Source organism: Peromyscus californicus, unplaced genomic scaffold (genome assembly GCF_007827085.1).
Source record: "Peromyscus californicus insignis strain IS unplaced genomic scaffold, ASM782708v3 Scaffold_20__1_contigs__length_68692818, whole genome shotgun sequence".
NCBI classification, from domain to species: Eukaryota; Metazoa; Chordata; class Mammalia; order Rodentia; family Cricetidae; genus Peromyscus; species Peromyscus californicus.
In genome coordinates this window covers 67,237,066-67,261,282 of record NW_026294503.1, presented here as the reverse complement: position 1 = coordinate 67,261,282, position 24,217 = coordinate 67,237,066, and the positions used below count along the sequence as shown (strand labels likewise).

Sequence of the window (24,217 nt, the reverse complement as noted above, 5' to 3'; positions counted from 1 at the left end):
ATCCAAGTGCTCTTTGAGACACACTCAGTTTCACATGTAAGTTGTTCAGGATTTGCATTCACTTCATAGGCGTATCCTGTCTTCCCTTTTTGTCTATTTCTCTTCTTCTCTTCCTTGGGTCTTACTCACCTGTATGTGTGCGTTTATGTCTCTGAAGCTCATCTGAACGTGTGAAGCGCTTCCCACAGTATGACCAGTTACACATGAACGGCCTCTCCCCTGTATGCCAGCGCAAGTGTGCACGGAGATGTGAGGTCTTGCCATATACTTTGCCACATCCTTGGATGTGACAAATGTGCTGTTTCTTTTTACCAGGATCTCCAGAGGCTCTAAGAATGAGAACATAGTGATTGATCACTCTGGAGACAGACATTAAGGAACCAAGAAGTGTCAGCAGCATTACCTAACCCATTCTTCTTTTGTTTGTTTTGGATACAGGGTCTCTATGTAGCTCTGGCTGTCCTGGAACTCCATTAAGTTGACCAGGCTGCCTTTGAACTCTCAAATTCACCTGCCTCTGCTTGCTGTGCCACCCACCTTTAATCCCAACACTCGGGAGGCAGAAGCAGGCAGATCTCTCTGAGTTCGAGGCCAGCCTGGTCTACAGAGTTCGTTCCAGGACAGGCTCCAAAGCTACACAGAGAAACTCTGTCTTGAAAAAAAAAAAACAAAAACCAAAAAAGTGTGTGTGCCACCATACCTGCCACTAAGATTTACTTTTTTAAAAAATATTTTTTAACCTTTATTTATTTTATGAGTATTTTGTCTGCACATATGTATGTGCACCACAGCAGGCCTGGTACCGAAGGAGGTTAGAAGAAAATGTGAGATCTCCTGGAACTGTAGTTAGAGATGGTTGTGAGCTACCATGTGGGTGCTGGGAATTGAAACCAATCCTCTGGAAGAACAGCCAGTGCTCTTAGCCAATGAGCCATTGCTCTAGACCCTATAGTTTTGTTTGTTTGTTTGTTTTTAGACAGGGTTTCTCTGTGGAGCCCTGGCTATCCTAGAACTCAGAGAGCTCTCTGCCTCAGTACTAGGATTAAAGGTGTGCACTACCACATCCAGCTTGTGCTTCTTTTTTTTTTTGCTTTTCCAAGATAGGGTTTCTCCATATAGTTTTGGTGCCTGTCCTGGATCTCACTTTGTAGACCAGGCTGACCTCGAACTCACAGAGATCCTCCTGGCTGTGCCTTCTGAGTGCTGGGATTAAAGGCATGTGCCACCACTGGCCGGCTTAGACATTTATTTTCATTGGGAGCTGGAAGATGGTCCAGTGGTGCTTTTGCTCTTCCAGAGAACTGAGGTTTGATTCTTAGAAACTACACCGGGTAGCTCACACCTCCAGATTCAGAGAATCTAAAGCCCTCTTCTGGCCTATTAGCTGCAGGGACATACACAAATAAACCTTTTAAAAAAAGAAAGAAAAGGGCTGGAGAGATGGTTCAGTGGTTAAGAGCACTGACTGCTCTTCCAGAGGTCCTGAGTTCAATTCCCAGCAACCACATGGTGGCTCACAACCATCTGTAATGAGATCTGGTACCCTCTTCTGGCCTGCAGGGACACATGCAGGCAGAATACTGTATACATAATAAATAAATAAATCGTAATGTTCTTTAAAAAAAAAAAAGAAAGAAAGTATTTGTCTGTGTGTGGGTGTGTGCATGTGAGTACAGGTGCCTGAAGAAGCCAGAGGCATCAGATCCCTGTAGCTGGAGTCGTAGGCAGGGTGCCAGGAACTGAACTCAGGTAGCAAGTTCTTTTTTTTTTTTTTTCTTTCTCGAGACAGGGTTTCTCTGTGTAGCTTTGCGCCTTTCCTGGAACTCACTTGGTAGCCCAGGCTGGCCTCGAACTCACAGAGATCCACCTGGCTCTGCCTCCCAAGTGCTGGGATTAAAGGCGTGCGCCACCACCGCCCGGCTTAGGTAGCAAGTTCTTAACTATTGCCATCTCTGCGCGCCCCTATTTCTTTGTGGTTTTGTTTTGTTTTGTTTGTTTTTTGAAAATATCTTATGTAACACACAGGCTGCCTTTGAAATCTTGATTAAGCAGGCTAGGCAAGCTCTTTTTATTATTATTTTATTTTATGTGCATTAGTGTCTTGCCATGGGTTTCAGGTCCCCTGGAACTGGAGTTACAGACAGTTGTGTGCTGCCATGTGGGTACTAGGAATTGAACCTGGGTCCTCTGGAAGAGCAGTCAGTGCTCTTAAACACCGAGCCATCTTTCCATCCCAGGATCTCTTATACTAAGTTATAATCTGCATTCCCTCCAACCCTGTACACGCTTTTTTTTTGGGGGGGGGGGCGGCGGATGGAAAAGAGCTTTGAGGCTGGATCTCATATAGCTTAGGCTGGCCTCAAACTTACTATATAGATAGCCAAGACTAACTTTGATCTCTTGGTCTTCTTTTTTCTACCTTCCAAGCACGGGAATTATATAGGTATGAGCCACCACCACACTTGGCATCAATGATAAATCTTCAGCTGATTGTAGTTCTTAGCTTCCAAAATCCAACTTATAGATTACCTTCCTCAGAGATGTTTTTAAAAATGGGGGCTAGTCAGGCAGTGGTGGTGCACGCCTTTAATCCCAGCACTCGGGAGGCAGAGACAGGCGTGTATCTTTGTGAGTTCGAGGCCAACCTGGGCTACATAGTGAGTTCCAGGAAAGGTGAAAAGCTACATAGAGAAATCCTGTCTTGAAGGAAAAAAAAAAAAACTGGGGACTAGCCAGTTTGTAGTGGTGCAGTTCTAGGCTAGTCTGGTCAACATAGTAAGTTGCAGGACAGGCAGGGCTACATAGAGAAACCCTGTCCTACTCCTCCAAAAGGGTGAGTGAGAGGTACTAAGACTTGAACTCAGGTCCTCTTATTTTCATAGCAAGTACTCTTACCCACTGAGCTGCCTGGCTTTTACACTAAATTGGCCTCAAATTTGCAATTTTCTACCTATACCTTGCAAGTGCGAGGGTAGCAGGTGTGTATCACTAACAAACCTGGCTTCACTGACTCTCTTACATACTTTTTTGAAATGCAAGTGTTGTACCATGAAGCTATACCTTACTAGTCCTTGTTTGCAGCTGGAATGTTTCTCGGGTCTCACCTGGCCCCCCTGTGGAAACTTCAGCTGAGTGGCGGTGGTGCATGCCTTTAATCCCACCACTCGGGAGGCAGAGCCAGGTTGATCTCCGTGAGTCTGAGGCCAGCCTGGTCTACAGAGCGAGATCCAGGACAGGCACCAAAACTACAGAGAGATACCCTGTCTCGAAAAACCAAAAAATAAAATAAAATAACCATTCAGAAGCATATATTAATTATAACTGCTCAGCCATTAGCTCAGGCTTATTACTGACCAGCTCTTACACTTAAATTAACCTATAATTCTTATCTATGTTTAGCCACGTGGCTTGGTACCTTTTCTCAGTTCTGCCTTGTCATCTTGCTTCCTCTGTGTCTGGCTGGTGACTCCTAACTTTGCTCTTCCTCTTCCCAGCCTTCTCCTCTTCTGTTTGCCCCACCTCTACTTCCTACCTGGCTACTGGCCAATCAGCATGTTATTAACAAGAGCTTTTATTTGTACAAGAGCATTATCCCACAGCACTTGCTCTCTTTTTATTTATTTTTATGTGCAAGAACAAGTTCCAGGATAGTCAAAACTACATAGAGAAATCCTATCTCAAAAAAACCAAACTTCAGACAAAACAAAAAAACCTAAGCCATTACTCCAGGCCTAAATCTTAAGGGTAAAAGAAAGGAATGGAGGTTCATCCTTATAATCTCAGCTACTTGGGAGACTAAGACACAAGAACCAAAAATTCAAGGTCAAGCAAGGATATGTAGCAAGACCCTGAGTCCATGTAAAATAAAACAAGGAGCTGGGTGGGGTGTCTCACATCTTTAATACAAACACTGGGGAGGCAGGGGCAGGAGTATCTCTGCGAATTCGAGGCCAGTCAGGTCTGAATAGAGTTCTAGAACAGCCAGGGCTATATAAAGACCTTGTCTCAAAAAAATAAATAAATAAAATAAGGGCTACTGAGTGTGGTTACACATGTCTTTCATTCCAATACTTGGGAGGCAGAAGTAAGAGATCTCTACAATAGCCTTTAATCCCAGCACTTGGGAGGCAGAGGCAGGTGAATCTCAAGGCTAGCCTGGTCTACAAAGCCAGAGTTTCAGGACAGCCAGGACTGTTACAGAGAGAAACTCTGTCTTGAAAAATCAAAAAGATCTCTATGAGGTCGAATAGTGAGACCTTGTCTCATAAAACTCACTCTGTAGACCAGACTGGCCTTAAACTTAGAGACTGGCCTGTCTCTGTCTCCAAGTGCTGAGATGAAAGGCATAAACCAGCACACCTGGCCAGAGAACCAGATGTAAAATATATTTCTGATCCCACCTCCCAAATGCTGGGATGTGGTGTAGGAATCAATATCCTCGGGGTTAAAACACTATCTCTCAGAGGATGAACAACTCAAAAAAGTTTCAGAAAGCCCCTGAAACTGATCACACTCACAAGGCCCCTTCCAAGAGTAAAAGATACTGCTGAGAGTTACTCTCAGACAAGCCAAGCTGCAAAAGAGAAGACTCTCAAGAGCCCAGAGAGCTGCCTTGAAGGGGCTTAGACCAACTGCTCTGCATGGAAGGGGTACACGTCACCCACTGGGCTGCCTGCGTGCTGTGCAGTGTAGTGTGCTCCAGATCTCCAGCTTTTCTAAGCTGTCGTCCACGCTGGGTAGGCTTTGGGGATTCGGTTGTCTTTGAGTCACTTCTGCTCCTTCTCTGTAAGTTACTCCTCGCCCCGTATTCCTTTAACTAACCCCAATAAAACTCCCTGGTTTACTGAGTTGGGCTTTGTTGGTACCATATTTGTTCTGTCATGGGATCCTTGTTAGGTACAAATGGCTAACTGTGGTGCCTATTAGCACACCAAAGCACATGCTGGCCTCCAGGCTCTCTCAACATAGCAAATACCTGTTACAGAGTTCATCCTGGCTCTTCTCACCCCACCCCTACCCTACACTTCTCCAGATCAGAGGCTTTCCTCACCAGCTTCTCATTTCCACACAACCCTGCCATTTTCAACAGACACTCTCTTGCCTCTCACGTTTCATCTTCCCCTCTTTGTCCTCCTCTCTCACTCTCTTCCCCCTTCGCTCTCCTCTCATGGCTGGGTCCAATCTGCTGGCCATGTTTACTTTCTCTCCCTGCTCTGGACTCTGGGTGTATTCTCCCTTACATCTACAATAAAAACTTCCCCTCAACCATACCTTGGAGGGGTCATGTCCTCACTTAATACATCTGGTGTCAAAACCCTCACTTTATACACTCTACACATTCTGGGGTTAAGTAGGTATGTGTTATGTGTTGCATGACAGACAGGAAGAGTCTGTCACACAACATGGGATTATAGGCATGTGTGACCACAACTGCTTTATGTAGTGCTGGGATTCAAACTCGGGACTCCATAAATGCTAGGTAAACCCTTTACCAATTGAGCTATACACCCAGCCCCTTCTATGTTTGTTTGATTTTTTTTTGTTGTTGTTGCTTCATAAACAGTGTTTCTCTGTGTAAAGCGCTGGCTATCCCAGAACTCACTTTGTAGACTAAACCTGCCTCTGCCTTCCAAGTGCTAGAACTAAAGGCGTCAGCCACCATGCTTGGCTCCCTCCTGTCTTAAATAATAAAAATATACCCTTTTCTTCTTACTTCTAAGTCCATTACTTATTTATATTCAAAAAACAAAACAAATCCTATAGCCAAGAAAATGAACTCACCTTCCTTCACTGTCTTTACAGTAGGGGCATGTACATGCTTCCCGCCGAGTCCTCCGACCAGCTTGGGGTTGGGGATCAGGGCTGTTCTCTCCTTCTTCTCCACCTGCTGTCTCATCATGCATCCCATCACCACCAGATCCATGGAGGCCAAGCTGAGCTCCATGATCACCTAAAAGAAAAAGAAAAGGAGAATGGTGGCAGTGAGTAGGACAGAGCAGCTCTAGAAACCGCACTGAAGCTGGGCGGTCGTGGTGCACACCTGCAATCCCAGCACTCGGGAGGCAGAGGCAAGTGGATCTCTGTGAGGCCAGCCTGGTCTACAGAGTGAGATCCAGGACAGCCAGGGCTGGTAGACAGAGAAACCCTGTCTTGAAAGAAAAAAACAAAAACAGAAAGAAAAGAAAACTCACTGACAGATCACATTCACAGTACCAACTTTTATTTACAGTTCTTTCTTCCATGAGCGGAATGTGTAGTATGCTTGTCCAAGCCAGAGGACAACCTTTAGAAATCAGTTCTCTTCCACCACATGGGTTCCAGGAATTAATCTCAGGCTGTCAGCCTTGACAGTGAGTGCCTTTACATACAATGTCATCTCACTAACTCATGTGGCAAGATTTCTTCAAGATCTCTTTTTTTAATTCTGACGTAAGGTCTTGCTGTATTTGCCCAGGTTGGCCTTGAACTCCTAGGCTCAAGCAATCTTCTGACTCAACCTCTCAAATAAGTACCTGAGGGACTTCCAAAGGACTACAGGTTCAAGTTTATACAGTAGTTCCAAGTTAACCTTGGCTAAAGAGTTAAGACCATGTCAAATACAAAGGCCAACATGACATCACCATCATATTGGAATTTGTGCCCTACCCCCTTTAGTAACTAACAGTTTTAGAAAAGAACAGTTTAATCTTAAAACATGGTATAGTTATGCACTGAGATAAATTAGAGATTGGCCTTCCTATGATGAAAATAACTAGGAAACCAGAGGCATAGTTTAATGACAGTCTCGGGCAAACCCAGTTGTTGCCTCTAGCATCAATTTCTGAAACAACTATAAATGTTAAATCTTTTCAGTTTCTTCAAAGTAAAGAAGTGTGGCTAAAGCCATGACCTTCCAAGAAGATCACAAAGAGTCAAAACCTTGGGAATTACTAAAGCATGATGAAATTAAAATGTCAGCAACTAAAACAAAACAAATCACCATTCTAGGGACTGAGCCCAGGGCTTCTAAACAGTAGACAAACGTTCTACCAGTCCAAAGGCTAGTTTCTATAGATTTCCAAAGACTCTGCTTGGGCTTTTGGTTTCCTATCTGTCATCTTGCTGTGATAAGCATAAAAATAACCAACTTGAGAAGCAAAGTGTTTATTTCATCTTACAACTCTTCAGTTATACTCCATCATGAGGGAAATCAGAGCAGGAACTTGAGGCAAGAATCAAGGGGCAGAATTGGCTTAATCTCCAAGACTTGCTTATCCTGGTTTCTTATACCATCTAGGACAACCTACCTCAGAGAGACCCAGCCCTCCGTGTGCTGGGTCCTCCTATGAAACAATTAATCAGGAAAATGGCCTACAGACTTATCTACAAGCAATCTGATGAAGGTTATTTTTATTTTAGATTCATTTATGTGTAGAAGTGTATTGCATGCATTTGGGGTGCCTGAGAAATCAGAAGATAACATGGGCAACTTAATGAGAACCTCCTCTCCCCTCCCCCCAACCCCAAAATGTGAAGAGGGCTGAAGATATATGGCAGATCAAGCACAGAGCACTAGGAAAAGCAAAGAAGAAAACCCTGGGCATCCTAGGAAGAAAAAAGCTAGGCATGGATGCTGGAAAGATGGCTCAGCAGATAAGTGTAATGAGTGCTCACCATTGTCTGTAACTCCAGTTCCAGGGCATTTGACATTGTCTTCTGATCTCTATAGGCCTTAGGCATGCATGTGATGCACAGACTTAAATGTATTTTACATCTACTTAAAACTGGTTCTCTTGGCCAGGTGTGGTGGGGAATGCCTTTAATTACAGCGCTTTGGAGGCAGAGGCAGGCGAATCTCTGAGCTTTTCACCTAGTCTACAAAGCAAGTTCCAAGACAGCCAGGACTAGAGAGAGAAACCCGGACCCAAAAAACATATAAAGAAAAAGAAAATCCAATTATCCAATTACACAAGAAAACCTCTGACCATTCACACCGGGAACAGAATAGTGGAGCATGGCAGTAATCTCAGCACCAGCAGGCAGATGCAGGACGACGGGGGAAACCGAGACCAGCCTGGGCTATAAACATAGTCTAATCGGTGACTGTGATGGGAAGCCTTACTTTTCCCCTCCCCTTTATATTTTCTGATTTCTGTATGTAGTTAAAATTTTTTATCAGTGAAAATATCTACAGAACCAAAAGTTTAGACTGTGTAACTCTCTCTTCAGTATATTATCATTTCTTCCCCACCCCACAGAGATTTAAAACTGCCCCAGAAAATGGGTAGTTTTCCATAGAGCTAAGCAATCAGTAAAACGGTGTTAATGGCTATCCCCACTAGATGTCACTGTGACTATTATACTACCCTTCTCTACAGGCTTAAGACAAAAAGGAGAAAAGAGAAAGGGCCTGCACAAATTTTAGGAATATAGAAGGAATTTTGGAAGTCTCTCCATCAAATCTAAATAATAATTTCAATTTTGGTTATGTTCCCAACTAAGGCTTGAATTTTCTCATTCATCAAGAATCAAAGGGTAGGGCAAGTCATGATGCTGAATGCCTATAATTCCAGCACTCAAGACAGTGCAGTGGCAGGAACATGGCCAGTCTTCAGGTCTCTGTTGCATAATGAATTCAATGACAGCCTGAGCTACACAGATTGTGTCATAACAAAACAAAATAAAACAAAGCAACAACCTGACTCAACTTCCCAACTGCTAGGATTATAGACACAAGCCACCATTCCTGGCTATTGTGTACTTTCAGCATCAATTCATTCTCAATCACAACAGCAGCACAATAGTATCAAAGCCAGGTGTGGTGACACTCGCCTTTACTCCCAGCACTCAAGAGGCAGAGGCAGGTGGGATCTCTGTGAGTTCAAGACCACTCTTGTCTACATAGCAAGTTCTGGGACAGCCAGTGCTCCAAAGAAACCCTGCCTCAAAAACAAACCAGCCTGGTGTACACAGCAAGATACAAGACAGCTCGAAAACTAAACAGAGAAATCCTGTCTCAAAAAACTAAAAAGGGGCCGGGCGGTGGTGGCGCACGCCTTTAATCCCAGCACTCGGGAGGCAGAGCCAGGCGGATCTCTGTGAGTTCGAGGCCAGCCTGGGCTACCAAGTGAGTTCCAGGAAAGGCGCAAAGCTACACAGAGAAACCCTGTCTCGAAAAACCAAAAAAAAAAAAAAAACAAAAAAAAACCAAAACTAAAAAGGGGGCTGGAGAGATGGCTCAGAGGTTAAGAGCACTGGCTGTTCTTGCAGAGGACCTGAGTTCTATTCCCATCAACCACATGGTAGCTCACAACCATCTGTAATGAGATCTGACACCCTCTTTTGGCATACAGGCAGAACACTGTATACATAATAATAAATCTTAAAAAACAAAAAAAACCTAAAAAAATAATAACAACAACAATAATAATAATAACAATAAAAACCAAACCATTTTCATTACTGAAGAGATAGAGCAAGAGGATAAACATTGAAGCCAGTCTGGGCTACATAATAAAATCCTGCCTCAAAATTAAATACACAGGAGCTGGAGAGATGGCTCAGAGATGGCTCTAGCACTGACTGTCCTTCCAGAGGATCCCAAGTTCAATTCCCAGTACCCACATAACGGCTCACAGTTGTCTGTAACTCCAGTTCCAGGGGACCTATCACCCTCACCCAGACATACATGCAAGCAAAACACTAATGCACATAAAATAAAAATAAAAACATTTTAAAAAAATAAAATAAAGCTGGGCGGTGGTGGCGCACGCCTTTAATCCCAGCACTTGGGAGGCAGAGCGGATCTCTGTGAATTAGAGGTCAGCCTGGTCTACAGAGAGAGATCCAGGACAGGCACCAAAGCTACACAGAGAAACCCTGTCTCAAAAACCCAAATAAGTAAATAAACAAGAGGCTGGAGAGATGGCTCAGCGGTTAAGAGCACTGGCTGCTCTTCTAGAGGTCTTGAGTTCAATTCCCAACAACCACATGGTGGCTCACAACTATCTATAATAGGATCTGATGCCCTCTTCTGGCATGCAGAGCACTCATACATAAAATACAAATAAATAAAAAATTTAAAATAAGTAAATATAAATAAATAAATAAATAAGTAAATACAGAAATAAAACCATTCAAGCCAAGTACTCTAGGTTTCATTCATAACCTCCAGCATGTCAGATAGTAGCTATAGCATGTAGGCTTGCAGAATCAAAATCTAGGGAGATGGTTAAGAACACTGACTTTCCTTCCAGAGGACTCAGTCTAGATTCCAAGCACCTACACGGTCTCTCATAACTATCTTTTAACTCCAGTTTAGGGGATCTGCCAACCTCTTATGGCTTCTGTGGACATAAGCACACAGTACAGAGGCATACATAAAAATTTTTTAAAAAATGAAATCGTTTTTAAATTATTTTTAAAAACTTTTTTGCCGTGTGGTAGTGGTGCACGCCTTTAATCCCAGCACTCAGGAGGCAGAGGCAGGTGGATCTCTGTGAGTTTGAGGCCAGCCTGGTCTACAGAGCTAGTTTCAGGCCAGGCTCTAGTTAGTTCTAAGTTAGTCTGGGCTATAGCATAATATCAGTCTCAAAAACAACAATAAACACTCAGTGTGGTGATATATACCTATAACTTGTGGAGATATATACCTGGGAGATAAGAGCAGGCAGATCAAGAATTCAAGGTCATCCTTTACTATATAGCCTCAAAAATTAGGAAAAAGGAGACCTGAAGGCAATATCCAGAATCACATGGAACAGATTAAGAACAATAAGGTAAGTTTGTTGTTAACAATAGCTTCTCAGAGAAAAAATAAGAAAGGCAGTCAGAGGTTGGAATGCAGAGTGCTTACCTAGCATACATTAAGTCCTGCGTTTGATCCTCAGTACTGCATAAATTGGGTACAGCAGTAGGTATTTATAAACTCAGCACTGGGTAGATAATAGAAGAATATCAGAAATTTAAGGTTCTGGTGCTAGAAAGATAGCTCATTAGGTAAGAATGATTGTTATATAAACCTAAGTAACTGAGTTCAAATCTCCAGTACCCATATGACAGCTGTGCATGACTACACAATATTTGTGTAGCCCCAGCAATGAGGGAGGTGGGCAGAGGCAGGCAGATCCTAGAAACAAAATGGCCAGCCAGCCAGCTTAGCTGAAAATATGAACTTCTAGTTCAGAGAGAGACCCTGTCTCAAGACAATAGAGCTGACAGAGATAAAGACACCTGAGGTCTTATTAGGACCTCTGCATGCAGGCACGTGAGTGTAGGTTCACTTAACACACACACAAAGTTCAAGGTCTTTATCAGCTACACAGTGAGTTTAAGGCTAGTCTGGACTACATGAAAGAAATAAAATAAAATAACACAAAAAGTCAAAGGCAAGAGAGATGGCTCAGTAGTTAAGAATACTGGCTGCTCTTCCAGAAGACCTGGATTCAACTCCCAACTCCCACATGGCAGCTCACAACCATCTGAAACTCCAGTTCTGAAGGATCTGACATCTTCTTTTGACTTCTGTGTACACCAGGCATGTAAGTGCACAGATATACATGCAGGCAAAACACACCCATACACATTAAAAAAACAAAGCAACACTCAGGAGACAAAGGCAAGCGGATCACTGAGTTAGAGGCCAGCCTGGTCTACAGAGTGAGTTCCAAACACGTATGTGGCACATAGGCACACATGCAGGCAAAACACTCATACACATAAAATAATAAAAATAAATCTTATAAAAGTTACCTAGGTATTTCCTGTTTTAAAAAACAACTTCAAAGTAGTTCAGCTATCATTTCTTTTGCACACAGGTAAGAAGGTAAGCACACAAAAATTAGATATGCAAATCCAAACTTGTATAACAAGTAATACCACCCAGCCTAAAAAACAGGAATGCACATGTAAAAAAACAAGTTAAAATCCAGATTTGCAACCAATTCTCCAAGTTCACTTAAAAACTTTCTACAAGGGGGATGGAGAGACAGCTCCATGGTTAAGAGCTGTCTTAAAATCTAAGTACTTTTAGAGGATCTGGGTTCTCAGCACCCACATAGCAACTCACAACCCTGCAACTCCAGTTCTGGGGAATCTGACACCCTCACACAGACAGACAAAACACTTGTGCACATAAAGTAAAAAAAAGAAGAAAAAGCTTTACACAGAAACAGTTTTCATTGGGTGTTGAGGCCACACCCATAATCACAGAAACTTGAGAAGTAGAGGCTGTAGGATCAGGCTTTGAAGTTCAGCCTCTCACTACACAGCTAGAGGCCAACCTGTGTTACATAACACCCTGGAACTAGAAGGGGAGAGGAGAGAACAGAAAGAACATTTTCTGGTCTTCAAAGGGGAAAATTCTATACAAGGTTTTGTTTAGTTTTGTTGTTGTTGAAAACGGGCTGGTCTCTAACAACTCAGCTGAAGACGATTTTAAACTCCAAATCCTCCTGCCTCCCAAGTGCTTTGGATTTAAGGCTGGTGCTACCATATCCCTACTCAGTTACTTGAGTTAAAATGGCCACACTGAATGCATAAGGCAGCATGACTTAACAATGTTGTCATTTAGAAAAAGCCATTGGGCCGGGCGGTGGTGGCGCACGCCTTTAATCCCAGCACTCGGGAGGCAGAGCCAGGCGGATCTCTGTGAGTTCGAGGCCAGCCTGGGCTACAGAGCGAGATCCAGGACAGGCACCAAAACTACAAAAAGAAACCCTGTCTCGAAAAAAACCAAAGTGTACTATTAGTGGAAAAGATTCAGAAACATGTTTCATTTCATAAACTATATTATCTTAAAATAGAAATATTTCGGGCCGGGCGGTGGTGGCGCACGCCTTTAATCCCAGCACTCGGGAGGCAGAGCCAGGCGGATCTCTGTAAGTTCGAGGCCAGCCTGGACTACCAAGTGAGTCCCAGGAAAGGCGCAAAGCTACACAGAGAAGCCCTGTCTCAAAAAACCAAAAAAAAAAAAGAAATATTTCTCATGACTTTTTGCAGAAAATGCTAATTTTTTAAGACATTTTTCCAATCTAAACAATGAATTCTAATGTTCACATGCACTAGGCGAAAACACAACTTTTTTTTTTTTTTAAACATATTAGGTCTCGGCAATCTGACCCCAACTTTAGTGAGACTGCTGGTAAACCAATCCCAGTATCACATTCAACCGAACTGTAAGACAAAACATTTTCCTGACCCCAATAAAACTTAGCAGATGTAGAATTTTTATTTTTAGTGCCTGAAATTTTCTTCATGAGTGAATTATAGACATCAAGATAATCTGTTCTATTCTCATGCCAAAGCCCAGCCCTGCATTCTCTATTAGAACTCCCAAGGAGTCAACCAAACTCAATTGTTCAAAGCTGCCCCCATGCACACCCAAGAAGGCAAGTTTTCAGTGTTTGACAGAGGCCGAGAGGGGAGAGATTTGAAAATTAAGACTACAAAATGAGAGAAAAGGTTACTGCTAAAAAGACAAAGGTGTTGATTAAAATACAAAGAGGATATGGATTATTTAAAAACAAGTAAAAAAAAAAAAAAAAACAACTCTAGGAACTTAAGTATCATTTCACTTTTGGAAACTAACCTCAGTTAGCAGGGTGGTCCCCTCCCTCACTACCACCCACCAGGAGCAAAGCCTGAAAAACATGGGACACAGAAATATGGGGTTTATCTTGGTTCTAGATTTATGCCTTTGCTTGTGTATTCAGCACAAAAGTAAAGAGTAAAAATCAACAAGAAACCTTAAGCAAGCATTTTAAAAATATCTTTTACGTTCAATGTAAACAGACTAAATGAATGAGCATGAAGAACACTATAGTAAATAGTCTGTCTCTCACTTGTTTTGTTGTTCAAGACAGGGTTTCTCTGTGTTGCTTTGGCTGTCCTGGAATTCACTCTGTAGACCAGGCTGGTTTCGAACTCACAGAGATTGCCTGCCTCTGCCTCCCCAGTGCCGGGACTAAAGGAGTGCCACCACAGTCTGGCTTTTTCTTTTTCTTTTCTTTTTTTTTGGGGGGGTGGGTTTCCGAGACAGGGTTTCTCTGTGTATGTAGCTTTGGCTGTCCTGGAACTCACTCTATAGCCTAGGCTGGCCTCAAACTCACAGAGATTCACCTGCCTCTGCCTTCCAAATGCTAGGATTAAAGGCATGCGGCCGGCTTTTTCTCTTTTAAGAACAGTTTGGTGCCCTGGCTAGCTTGGGGCATATAGCTCCAGCTTAACCTCCAACTGCAAGATTAGCCTGCCTATGAGTCCAGAGAACTGTAATTAAAGGTCTGAGTCACCAAACTTGGCCCAAAGCTGTAGTTTCTAAGGCTACTTCATCTTAGAACATTAAGATTGTTTCACAGGTTTAAGTATTGTTAATGTTTGAATTTTCCAGTACATAAGTAATACTGTATCAGAAAAGAGGGTAAAATATTTTGTAACTGCCGGGCGGTGGTGATGCACGCCTTTAATCCCAGCACTCGGGAGGCAGAGCCAGGCGGATCTCTGTGAGTTCGAGGCCAGCCTAGACTACCAAGTGAGTTCCAGGAAAGGTGCAAAGCTACACAGAGAAACCCTGTCTCGAAAAACCAAAAAAAAAAAAAAAAAAAAAAAATTTTGTAACAACTAAACAGCTAGAAGTCTAAGTCTCCAGGGAACTATATCTTTAATTAAAGATAAAATCTAGCCGGGCGGTGGTGATGCACGCCTTTAATCCCAGCACTCGGGAGGCAGAGCCAGGCAGATCTCTGTGAGTTCGAGGCCAGCCTAGGCTACCAAGTGAGTTCCAGGAGAGGCGCAAAGCTACACAGAGAAACCCTGTCTCGAAAAAAACAAAAAAAAAAAAAACAAAACAAAATCTAGCCAAGCAGTGGTGGTGTACCACTTTAATCCCAGCACTTGTGAGGCAGAGGCAGGAGGACCTCTGTGAGTTTGAGGTCAGCCTGGTCTAGAGAGGATGTTCCAGGACAGCCAGGAATGTTACACAGAGAAAGCCTGTTTCAAAAAACAAAAACAAACAAAAAATAAATAAATAAAACCTATGCAATTAAAAAGAAAAAAGAGCCAGCCATGGTAGTGCACCCCTTTAATCCCAGCACTCAGGAGGCAGAGGCAGGCAGATCTCTGTGAGTTCGAGGCCAGCCTGGGTTACAGAGTGAGTTCTAGGAAAGGCTCCAAAGCTACACAGTGAAACCCTGTCTCAAAAAGCAAAAAAAAAAAAAAAAAAAAAAAAAGAAGGAAGGAAGGAAGGGGGTACTACAAAATTATGCCCAGTTTAACAACAAATAAAAAAGTTAAGTTATAAACTAGGAATGTAGCTCAGTTGGTAGAGTGCCTGCCTAGCACTCATGAGACTCTGGGTTCAAGGCTGGCAGCACCTAGTAAAACCAGGTACAGTAGTACACACCTGGAGGTGCAAGTTAAGGAGACCACAAGTTCAAGGAGCCCCTCAGACACACTGCAAGAGATCAGGTCTTAGGGGGAAAAAAAAAAATCAAGTGTCTTCAAATGCATGTTAATGAAGAAAACAATCTTAATTTAAAAAACGACTTTTCCAGTTCAACCAGATGGCTCCTCAGTAAAGGTGCTTGTGAAGCAAAAGCCTAGCCATCTGAGTTCAACACCTGGAGCTTACTTAAAGGTGAAAAAGAATCAATTCCATGAAGCTGTCCTGACTCCACAGTCATCTGCACACACACATTTCTCTTTTTTTTTTTTTTTTTCTTTTTCGGTTTTTCGAGACAGGGTTTCTCTGTGTAGCTTTGCGCCTTTCCTGGGACTCACTTGGTAGCCCAGGCTGGCCTCGAACTCACAGAGATCCGCCTGGCTCTGCCTCCCGAGTGCTGGGATTAAAGGCGTGTGCCACCACCGCCCGGCTCACATTTCTCTTTTTTTAAGGTTTCAGTATCTCATTCTCTTTTTTTTTTTTTTTTTTTTTGTTTTTCGAGACAGGGTTTCTCTGTGTAGCTTTGCGCCTTTCCTGGAACTCGCTCTGCAGACCAGGCTGGCCTCGAACTCACAGAGATTCACCTGGCTCTGCCCCCCAGTGCTGGGATTAAAGGCGTGCACCACCACCGCCCGGCCGTGTCTCACATCCGTCAAACTGCTGATAGATTGCATATACCATGCATTTTCTAGAGTTCAAGATCATCGATAAACTAGGTAGCTGTAACCTATTGACATATTAAATGGCGAAGTTCCCCCAAAGCATGATTGAGCAATGGAAATGCCTCATAACTGCTCTCTAGAGTCTAAAATACAACAAACCTTTTAGAAACTGCAGAGATTCAACTAGCTGGAACTACAAACTAGCTGGAACAATTCCATGATCTTGCTCTCCTCTAAATATTGAAATTCCTAAATAAAGCTCAAAAACAAGAGAAAACAAGCATGCTGGTATGGATTACCTACTGAGAGTCTCATTTTCCAGGCTGTTCAAGTCAGCTTTTGTAAAACTTACCCTCATAAATTTTTAGCCTAGCAGTTCATGGTAGCACATGCCTTTAATCCCAACACTCTGGATGCAGAGACAGGAGGAGCCTTTTGAGTTCAAGGCCAGCCTGATCTACATAGGAAAACCCTGTCTCAAAAATATAACAGTGGCACCTATAGTCCTAACTATTCAGGAGTTAAGGAAAGTTGAAGCAGGTGAATCACTTGAGCCTAATATTTGAGGCCACCCCAAGAAATGTAACAGTGAAACGCCTATCTTGGGGGGGGGGGTATGATCTTCTTATTTATTAATGTTTCTGTTTTTCATTTTGGTTTCTCAAGACAAGGTTTCTCTGTGTAGCTCTAGCTGTCTTGGAACACTGTAAATCAGGCTGGCCTAGAAATCACAGAGATCCGCCTGCCTCTGCCTCCCGAAGTGCTGGGATTAAAGGTGTTCACTACCACAGCCCGGCTTTTTTGTGTGTGTGTATTTTATTATAAATTAGTTCTAAGTGTTAGTGGCTCACACATATAAATGAATGATGTTAGTCTGGGCTACAGAGTAAGACCCTGTGCCATGCTGAGTGGTGGTGGCACACTCTTTTAATCCCAACACCATGGAGCAAGAGGCAGGCAGAGCTCTGTGAGTTGGAGATCAGCCTCCTCTACAAAGGAAGTTCCAGGACAGCCAGAGCTACACAGAAAAACCCTGTCTCGAAAAAACAAACAAAACAAAAACAAACAAACAAGGCTGGGCAGTGGTGGCGCACGCCTTTAATCCCAGCACTCGGGAGGCAGAGCCAGGAGGATCTCTGTGAGTTCGAGGCCAGCCTGGGCTACCAAGTGAGTTCCAGGAAAGGCGCAAAGCTACACAGAGAAACCCTGTCTCGAAAAACCAAAAAAAAAAAAAAAAAAAAAAAAAACCCCAAAGACCTCGATTCCAATTTCCCCAAAATGTATTACCTCCATGTTGATCTACATGATAACTTTTTAAAAACTTATTTTGGGCCAGGCAGTGGTGGCGCATGCCTTTAATCCCAGCACTCAGGAGGCAGAGCCAGGTGGATCTCTGTGAGTTCGAGGCCAGCCTGGTCTACATAGTGAGATCCAGGACAGGCTCCAAAGCTACACAGAGAAACCCTGTCTTGAAGAAAACACAAACAAACAAAACTACTTTGGAGGGAGACAAGGAATCACTATGTAGCTCGAATTGGCACTGATCCTCTTGCCTCAACCTCCCCTGACAAGGATACACACCAGACTCACAATGTATTGTAAAATAACAAATTCTAAAAAGGCTTCATTTTTATTTAGTGGTTCTGATTTTTGGCTTTCTAAAATCATTTTGTTGTTTTTCATAGTTTTTTTTTTTTGTACTGCTTTTTTGAGACAGGGCCTCTCTATATAGCCAGCAGCCCATAGTCTTTGAATGACTGATTTGATTGATTGATTGATTGTGTGTGTGTGTGTTTTGTTTTGTTCGATTTGTCAGGGAAGTGTTGTTGAGGCAGGATTTTTCTGTGTAACCCTGGCTGTTCTGGAACTCATTCTGTAAACGAGGCTAGCCTCAAACTCAAGAGATTCACCTGCCTCTGCCTCCCAAGTGCTGGGAATAAAGAAAGGCATGTGCTACCACTGCTTGGCAACTGTCTGGTCTTTGAACTCAGGATTCTCCTACTCAGTCTCCCAAGTAGTGAAATTACAAGAATGGGTCACCAGCCGGGCGGTGGTGGCGCACGCCTTTAATCCCAGCACTCGGGAGGCAGAGCCAGGCGGATCTCTGTGAGTTCGAGGCCAGCCTGGGCTACCAAGTGAGTTCCAGGAGAGGCGCAAAGCTACACAGAGAAACCCTGTCTCGAAAAACCAAAAAAAAAAAAAAAAAGAATGGGTCACCATAACTATATGGCCAATGATTACTCAGTTTGCACAGAAGGCAGGGTGTTAAAGACTAACTAGGAAAGTCAGGTATGCTGGTGCACACTGCTAATCCCAACACTAGGAGGCAGAGTTCAAGGTCAGCCTGGTCTACATAGAGTTCCAGGACAGCCAAGGTTACTTAGTAAGATCCTGCCTCAAACAAATGAACAAACAAAACAAAACAATACAAAAAAAATACCAAAACCAAGAAACTCTTCTTGGTGGAAAATTTTCTAGGGGCTGGAGAGATGGCTCAGTGGTTAAGAGCACTGGCTGCTCTTCCAGAGGACAAGTGTTTGGATCCCAGCACCCACACCAGGTGGCTCACAAATACCTGGAATTCCAGTTCTAGGGAATCTGAGGACCCCTGCCAGCTTCCTGGGGCACCCACCCATTCAAACTGCATAAACATACAGACAGACGGAAACACATATACATAAGTAAAAATTTAAAAAAAAAAAAAGAAAGAAAGAAAGAAAGAAAAGAAAAATCTTTCTGGAATCCATTAAGTAATTTTCCCCTCAATTATGAGTTACAACCCATGAGAAAACTGTTCAAGTTGAATCATCACAATCTGGAATCTATGAGATCCACAGACCAAAAGAAGGCTATTGAGTTAGTTTCCTGAACCAAGATGTGAGGGAGCTGCTTGCCTCCTGCTCTTGTCACTAAAGGAAGGAGGTACTAACCCAGTTACCATGCCTTTTCCACCAAAATGTAGTATATTCAACACATTTAATCACCAAAACTGTCAGTCAAAATAAACCTCTTCTTTAAAGGATGGAGGCAGGCAGATCTTCGTGAGTTCAAGGTCAGCCTGCTCTACATGGTGAGTTCCAGGACAGCCAAAAAAAAAAGCACTGGCTGCTTTTTCAGAGGAACCAGGTTTGACTCCCAGAACCCACCTGGCAGGCTAACTCTAATTCCAGAGTATTTGATGACTCCCTTTTCTGGCCTCCAAGAGCACCACAAACTTACGTGGTCCACGGACATGCATGCGAAACACCCATACTCACAAAATGAAAACAAAATCAAAAAACTGAGGCCAGCCTGGTCTACAGAGAGAGATCCAGGTAAGGCGCAAAGCTACACAAAAACCCCCCCAAAAAATTGGTATGGTCCTGAGATGAATCCAGAGTTCAGACACTTGCTAACAAGCACTTTACTACTTAGCAAATTTAGTCTTTCACATTCTATTTAGTTTAAATTTTATTTGGTGTGTTAGCGTTTGCCTGAATGTCTGTACTCCACATTCTACAGTGCTAGAAGTAGGCCAGAGGAGGGGGCGTTGGATCCCCGGGGACTGGAGTCAGAGTTGTCAGTCATCTCATGGATGCCGGGAACTGAACTCAGGTCCTTTGTAACAGTAGCCAGGGCTTTTAATTGCTGAACCATCCTTCTCTCCAATCCCAGTTTTACAATCTTTGTTTGTTTTGAGACAGGGTCTCTCTACATAGCCCTGGAACTGTGTAGATCAGGTTGGCTTTGAGCTCACAAAGATCCACCTGCCTCTCCCTCCTGAGTGCTGGGATTAAAAGTGAACACCTTCAGGCCAGGATCCAGTTTTACATTCTTTTTTGTTTGTTTTTGAGACAGAGTTTCTCTGTGTAACAGCTCTGGCTGTCCTGGAACTCACTTTGTAAATGAGGAGCTCTGCCTGCCTCTGCCTCCCGAATGCTGGGATTAAAGACATAAGCCACCACCATCCGACTGCCTCAGTTCTTCAAAGGGTATTTTTGAAAAATAAATTGCAAACCATGTGGCTGGGGGTATATCAGGCTAGTATGCAGGAGAGTCAGAAGGCCCTATTTGCAATCCCTATCACTGCTGGGTAAGGGGAAAACCCAAAAGAATATGAAATATGACTGAGAATATATGTGGATCTCAAGGCCTAAAATGTTTACTACCTGACCCTAAACAGAAAGCTCGCCAAACTTTATTTTGTGGTACCAAGACACTGGGAAGTAGAGACCACAGGACACTACTCAGAAATGCTCCTTTCTCATCAGATCAACTGAAAAAAAAAAATGCTATTGAATCAGCTCAAAATGTCTTGAACGAAACATTTTACACTTGCCTGACTGATTAGTCCTTGAGGAAACATCTCAGAAAGCTCTACTTCCTCCTTCAGATTCAACAGTTTCAGGGAAGTATTAGAGTTAGTTTGTAATAAATACAGAAGAATGGATATCTTACCTGGGGCATTTGCTATAGCCAAAGGCAGGCCTGGAAGCTGGTGCACCTGGATCCCTGAAGTACCCAATGCACTGAGGTTAATGGTCTGGAGGCCTGGCATGGAGGAAAGTTGAGCAGCATTCACAGTGACTGTGCCAGCAGGAATGGAGGAAGCTGAGGCAATGGGTGTAAGGGTGGTATTGCTGCTGCTAGTCTGCCCCAATGAAACGCCCTGCATAGGGGCCAAGGTGATTGTCTGGGCTTGTGGATTCTGAACTTGAAGATTCTGCAGCTGAAGGGTCTGCCAGCTGACCTGTCCATTGGGTCCCACTGTTGGTGTCCGAATGATGATGGGACCAGAGTTTTGCACAGCCTGAAGCTGGAGGTTCTGAAGGGTTTCCTGGGAGATAGCTTGAGTTGTGAAAGTCTGCCCTGACAATGGTGCTGCTTGGAGGGCCTGAAGAGCTTGTCCCCCTTGAACTAGCTGAGGCTGAATAAGAATTTGTTGTTGCTGTGTCTGCTGACTCTGCTCCCCCTCTTTTTGCTGACTTCCTTGCAGGGAGCCTCCTGATGTCTGGTTCTGCTGGATGTTGAGAGAATCAGACCCTTGCAGCCCACCAACCCTCTGGGGTGTCTGGCCTTGAGAACTGGTCCCTGATGATCCGCTGGTGGTAAAGTTCATAATTCCCATGTTGCTGGTGGTAGTAGTTGTTGAGTAGCTATTGGCATTGGTGAAAAAGGAGCTGGAACTAGCTTGTGATGACACCAAGCTGGCAGAACTGATGGCAGTCCCTGAGGTGACAGGCTGTGAGCCGCTCTCCTGGGATCCAGAACTGCTGATCGTGACTGCCTGAGAGCTGGGAGTCAAGGTAGCTGCAGAAACGCTGTTGACAGGTAGCAAGGTGATGTTCCCATTCAGGGCCACTGGTACATTGGTCACATACTGAGTCTGTCCTGAGAGCACATTATTAGCAAGGCCTTGGAGGGGGACAGCCTGCTGGAGTAGATTTGGCATAGCAGCAATTATGTTGCCCCCACTTCCTCTGTTTGTGATGATCTGTTGGTTTGCACCCGGTATGATCTGTATTTGACCAGAACCATCCTGCTGCACTTGGGCCCCAGTGGCAGCAAACTGCAGCTGCTGCCCATCAACAGTCTGGAACTGTGGGATTACTTGATACTGAATGTTAGGCATTACTCCAGGTAGACCTGTCAGAACTTGCTGGTTTTGTAAGTTGGGGGTAGCAGCCACAACATACTGCCCACCAGAGACTGTGCGATTCTTGGAAGACTCACTGCCATTGCTGCCATTGGTACTGTTGCCACTCTGTTCCTTTGAGGTAGGGGTAGCCCCAGAGGAGGAAGAGATGATCTGCCAGCCATTGGCACCCTGTGAAAGTTGTGTGGCTGTGAGGTCAAGTTCACCTGTGCCCCCTGACTGACTCGGACCCTGGGAGTTGCTGTTCTCATTGGGTGACTCAATTCTGCTGCAGGTTGCTGCCAGCAGAGCCAAAGGAGATGGCTGGGATTCCTGGCCAGAAGAGAGGAAAGGAGTTAGTGGCACCCAATAGCCGGCCTAGGGGGCAGTATTCAACAGACAGACAGCAACAATGCAGGCATATAAAGAGCAAAATCCAGAAACAAAATGCTGACTTTTGTGTATTGTTCCAACTTTCATATTTGGGGACCCTCTAGATCACCTATCTTTCTGTGTGTACTTCTCTACGGTATTTTTTTCCCAGTGTATTTGATTAAGGAATTTTCTAAGGATATTTAGACCCTCTCAACACCTTCCCCATCTTTGATTGATCACTCACCTGCCCTCCTCCGCCTCCACTGCTGCTGCTACTGCCTGTGCTGCTGCTTCGAGTCTGAGAAAAGGCCGCACCACCACCATTACCGTTACCCCCATTATTGCCACCAACACCTTTTTCAATCTTCACCACGGCTGTAACTTCATCCATGGAGTGATCTTGGTCTAAAAATAATTATAAAACAGTAATTTAAGTTGGGAGGAAAAAAAACAACAACAACAAAACACCTCCCTAAGGTTTCAAATACAGCTTTGACAAGCAGCAATGACTAATAGAATGGTTAAAAGCAGATCACAGAAAATAGGGCTGGATATGGTGGTAGGCCTGAAATCCCAGAATTTGGAAGTGGAGATTAACAGAAGCAAGAGTTCAAAGTAATTTTCAGCTACATATTGGGATGCCAGTGCCCTAGGCATGCAGGACAGGCACATGGCTCAATGGTGTCCAAGATGGGTCACTATTTTCCCATGCACAAAATTAAAGCCAGAAATCACTCAAAAAGGGCTTCAGGAGCCGGGCATGGTGACTCACACCTGTAATCCCAGCACTTGGAAGGATGAGGTAGGTGGTTCAGCAGTTCTAGGTCTGTCTAGGTTACAAAGTGAGACCTGCTCTTAAACAAGACTAATAACACTTCTGAGAAAGGGAACTTGAGGGCAGTGTCTCAGGAATAATAAAAAGTTGCCCTTAGTGATGGGACACTCTGTAATCCCATCACTCAGGAAGAAGAGGCAGGAGGATAGCTAAAAGTTTGAGACAAGTCTGATCTTCATAGTAACTTCCAAGCCAACGAGTACCACACAGACCCTGTCTCAAAAGGGAAAAAAAGCATTCTGGGAGGAAGAGGAGACCCAACATGTGGGTGGATGGAAAATGTGCTAAAATTAGGATTAAGAGAGATGGGGAAAGAGCAAGTGTAAAAAAAATAACAAAACAGGAAGGGAGAGGAAAAGAGTACCCCGTCAGTGCCGATGGGGAGACATCTGAGAACACAGGTAAGGGTCTAAAGTGGTCTAGGCTCAGAATCCAGGTTTGGGTCTGAGAGGGCGGGCCCTAGGAGGAAGGGGCGGTATCGGGGTGAGGGGCGTGGAAAGGGCGGGTCAGATGGGGGAAGGGAAGTGTACGGGGGTGCGGGGGAGGGCCCGGGGCAGGCGGCGACCGGAGGGCGGACCGGGGAGGCGGTTGGCCCAGGCGGGGCCTGCACTGGTCGGGCCGCCCCCGCGGCGCCGGCCCCCGACGGGAGGAGCCTCCGGCGGCCGGCCGAGGAGTGGGGGGTAAGGCCCGTCCCCCGTGGCCGGGGCGGGCAGGGGGCGGGCGAGGCCACGCTGCCCCCTCCCCCGGGGCGGGTGGCCCATCCCCCTCCTCCTCCGAGGCCCCGCCACTGCCCCTTCTCCCTCCCTTCCCTCCGCCCCGGGCGGGACCAAGGCCGCCGCCGCCGCCTCCCGCCCGCCCCCCCTCACAGCGGGGACCGCCCGGTCGGCCCTCGCGCGCGCCCCCTCACTCCCGTCCCACCCCTCGACTCGGAGTGGACTCCTCCTTACCGCTCATGGTGGCCGCTGAGGGGCGAGCTCAAGGGGGTCCTGTCCGGGGGGGTTGGGGGGGGCCGGGAAAAACGCGGACGCTGACGAGGCAAGCGAACCCGGACCGGACAGGGAGGGGGGGGGTAAGGAGGAGGGAGCAGCGCGCCACAAGCCCGGCCTAGTCCCCGCCCCTTATCTGCTGCCCCGCCCAATGAGGGAGGGAGAAAGGCGGGACTTGCGGGAGAGAGGCGGGCAGCCTACCCAATGGGAAGACCCGTTCCCTCGCTAAGGCGTGTAAGGCCGAGTTGCGTGTCTGGTGTCCGCCCAGAAAGGCCGCCCCCTCGGTTTTAACAACCAATGGGAGATTCAGGAAGTAAGGGTGGGCGGGAC

General features: G+C 44.9%; 1 protein-coding gene across 2 annotated transcripts in view; it reads right to left on the bottom strand.

Annotated features, from left to right (window-relative positions):
* The window catches only part of Sp1 (Sp1 transcription factor), a 29,955-nt gene extending 6,014 nt beyond the window's left edge, over positions 1–23,941 (bottom strand). The window contains exons 1-5 of one of the 2 annotated variants that reach the window (XM_052749084.1): positions 23,849–23,941; positions 22,311–22,471; positions 20,515–22,024; positions 5,782–5,950; positions 130–329 (exon numbers count right to left, since the gene is read on the bottom strand). In XM_052749084.1, coding sequence (XP_052605044.1) covers positions 130–329; positions 5,782–5,950; positions 20,515–22,024; positions 22,311–22,471; positions 23,849–23,855 — 2,047 coding nt within the window. In that variant the 5' untranslated portion in view covers positions 23,856–23,941. Of the gene's footprint in view, positions 1–129; positions 330–5,781; positions 5,951–20,514; positions 22,025–22,310; positions 22,472–23,265; positions 23,371–23,848 lie in introns of those variants that run through there. The other variant, XM_052749085.1, reaches the window with a different exon arrangement.
* Positions 23,942–24,217: the final 276 nt, after the last annotated feature.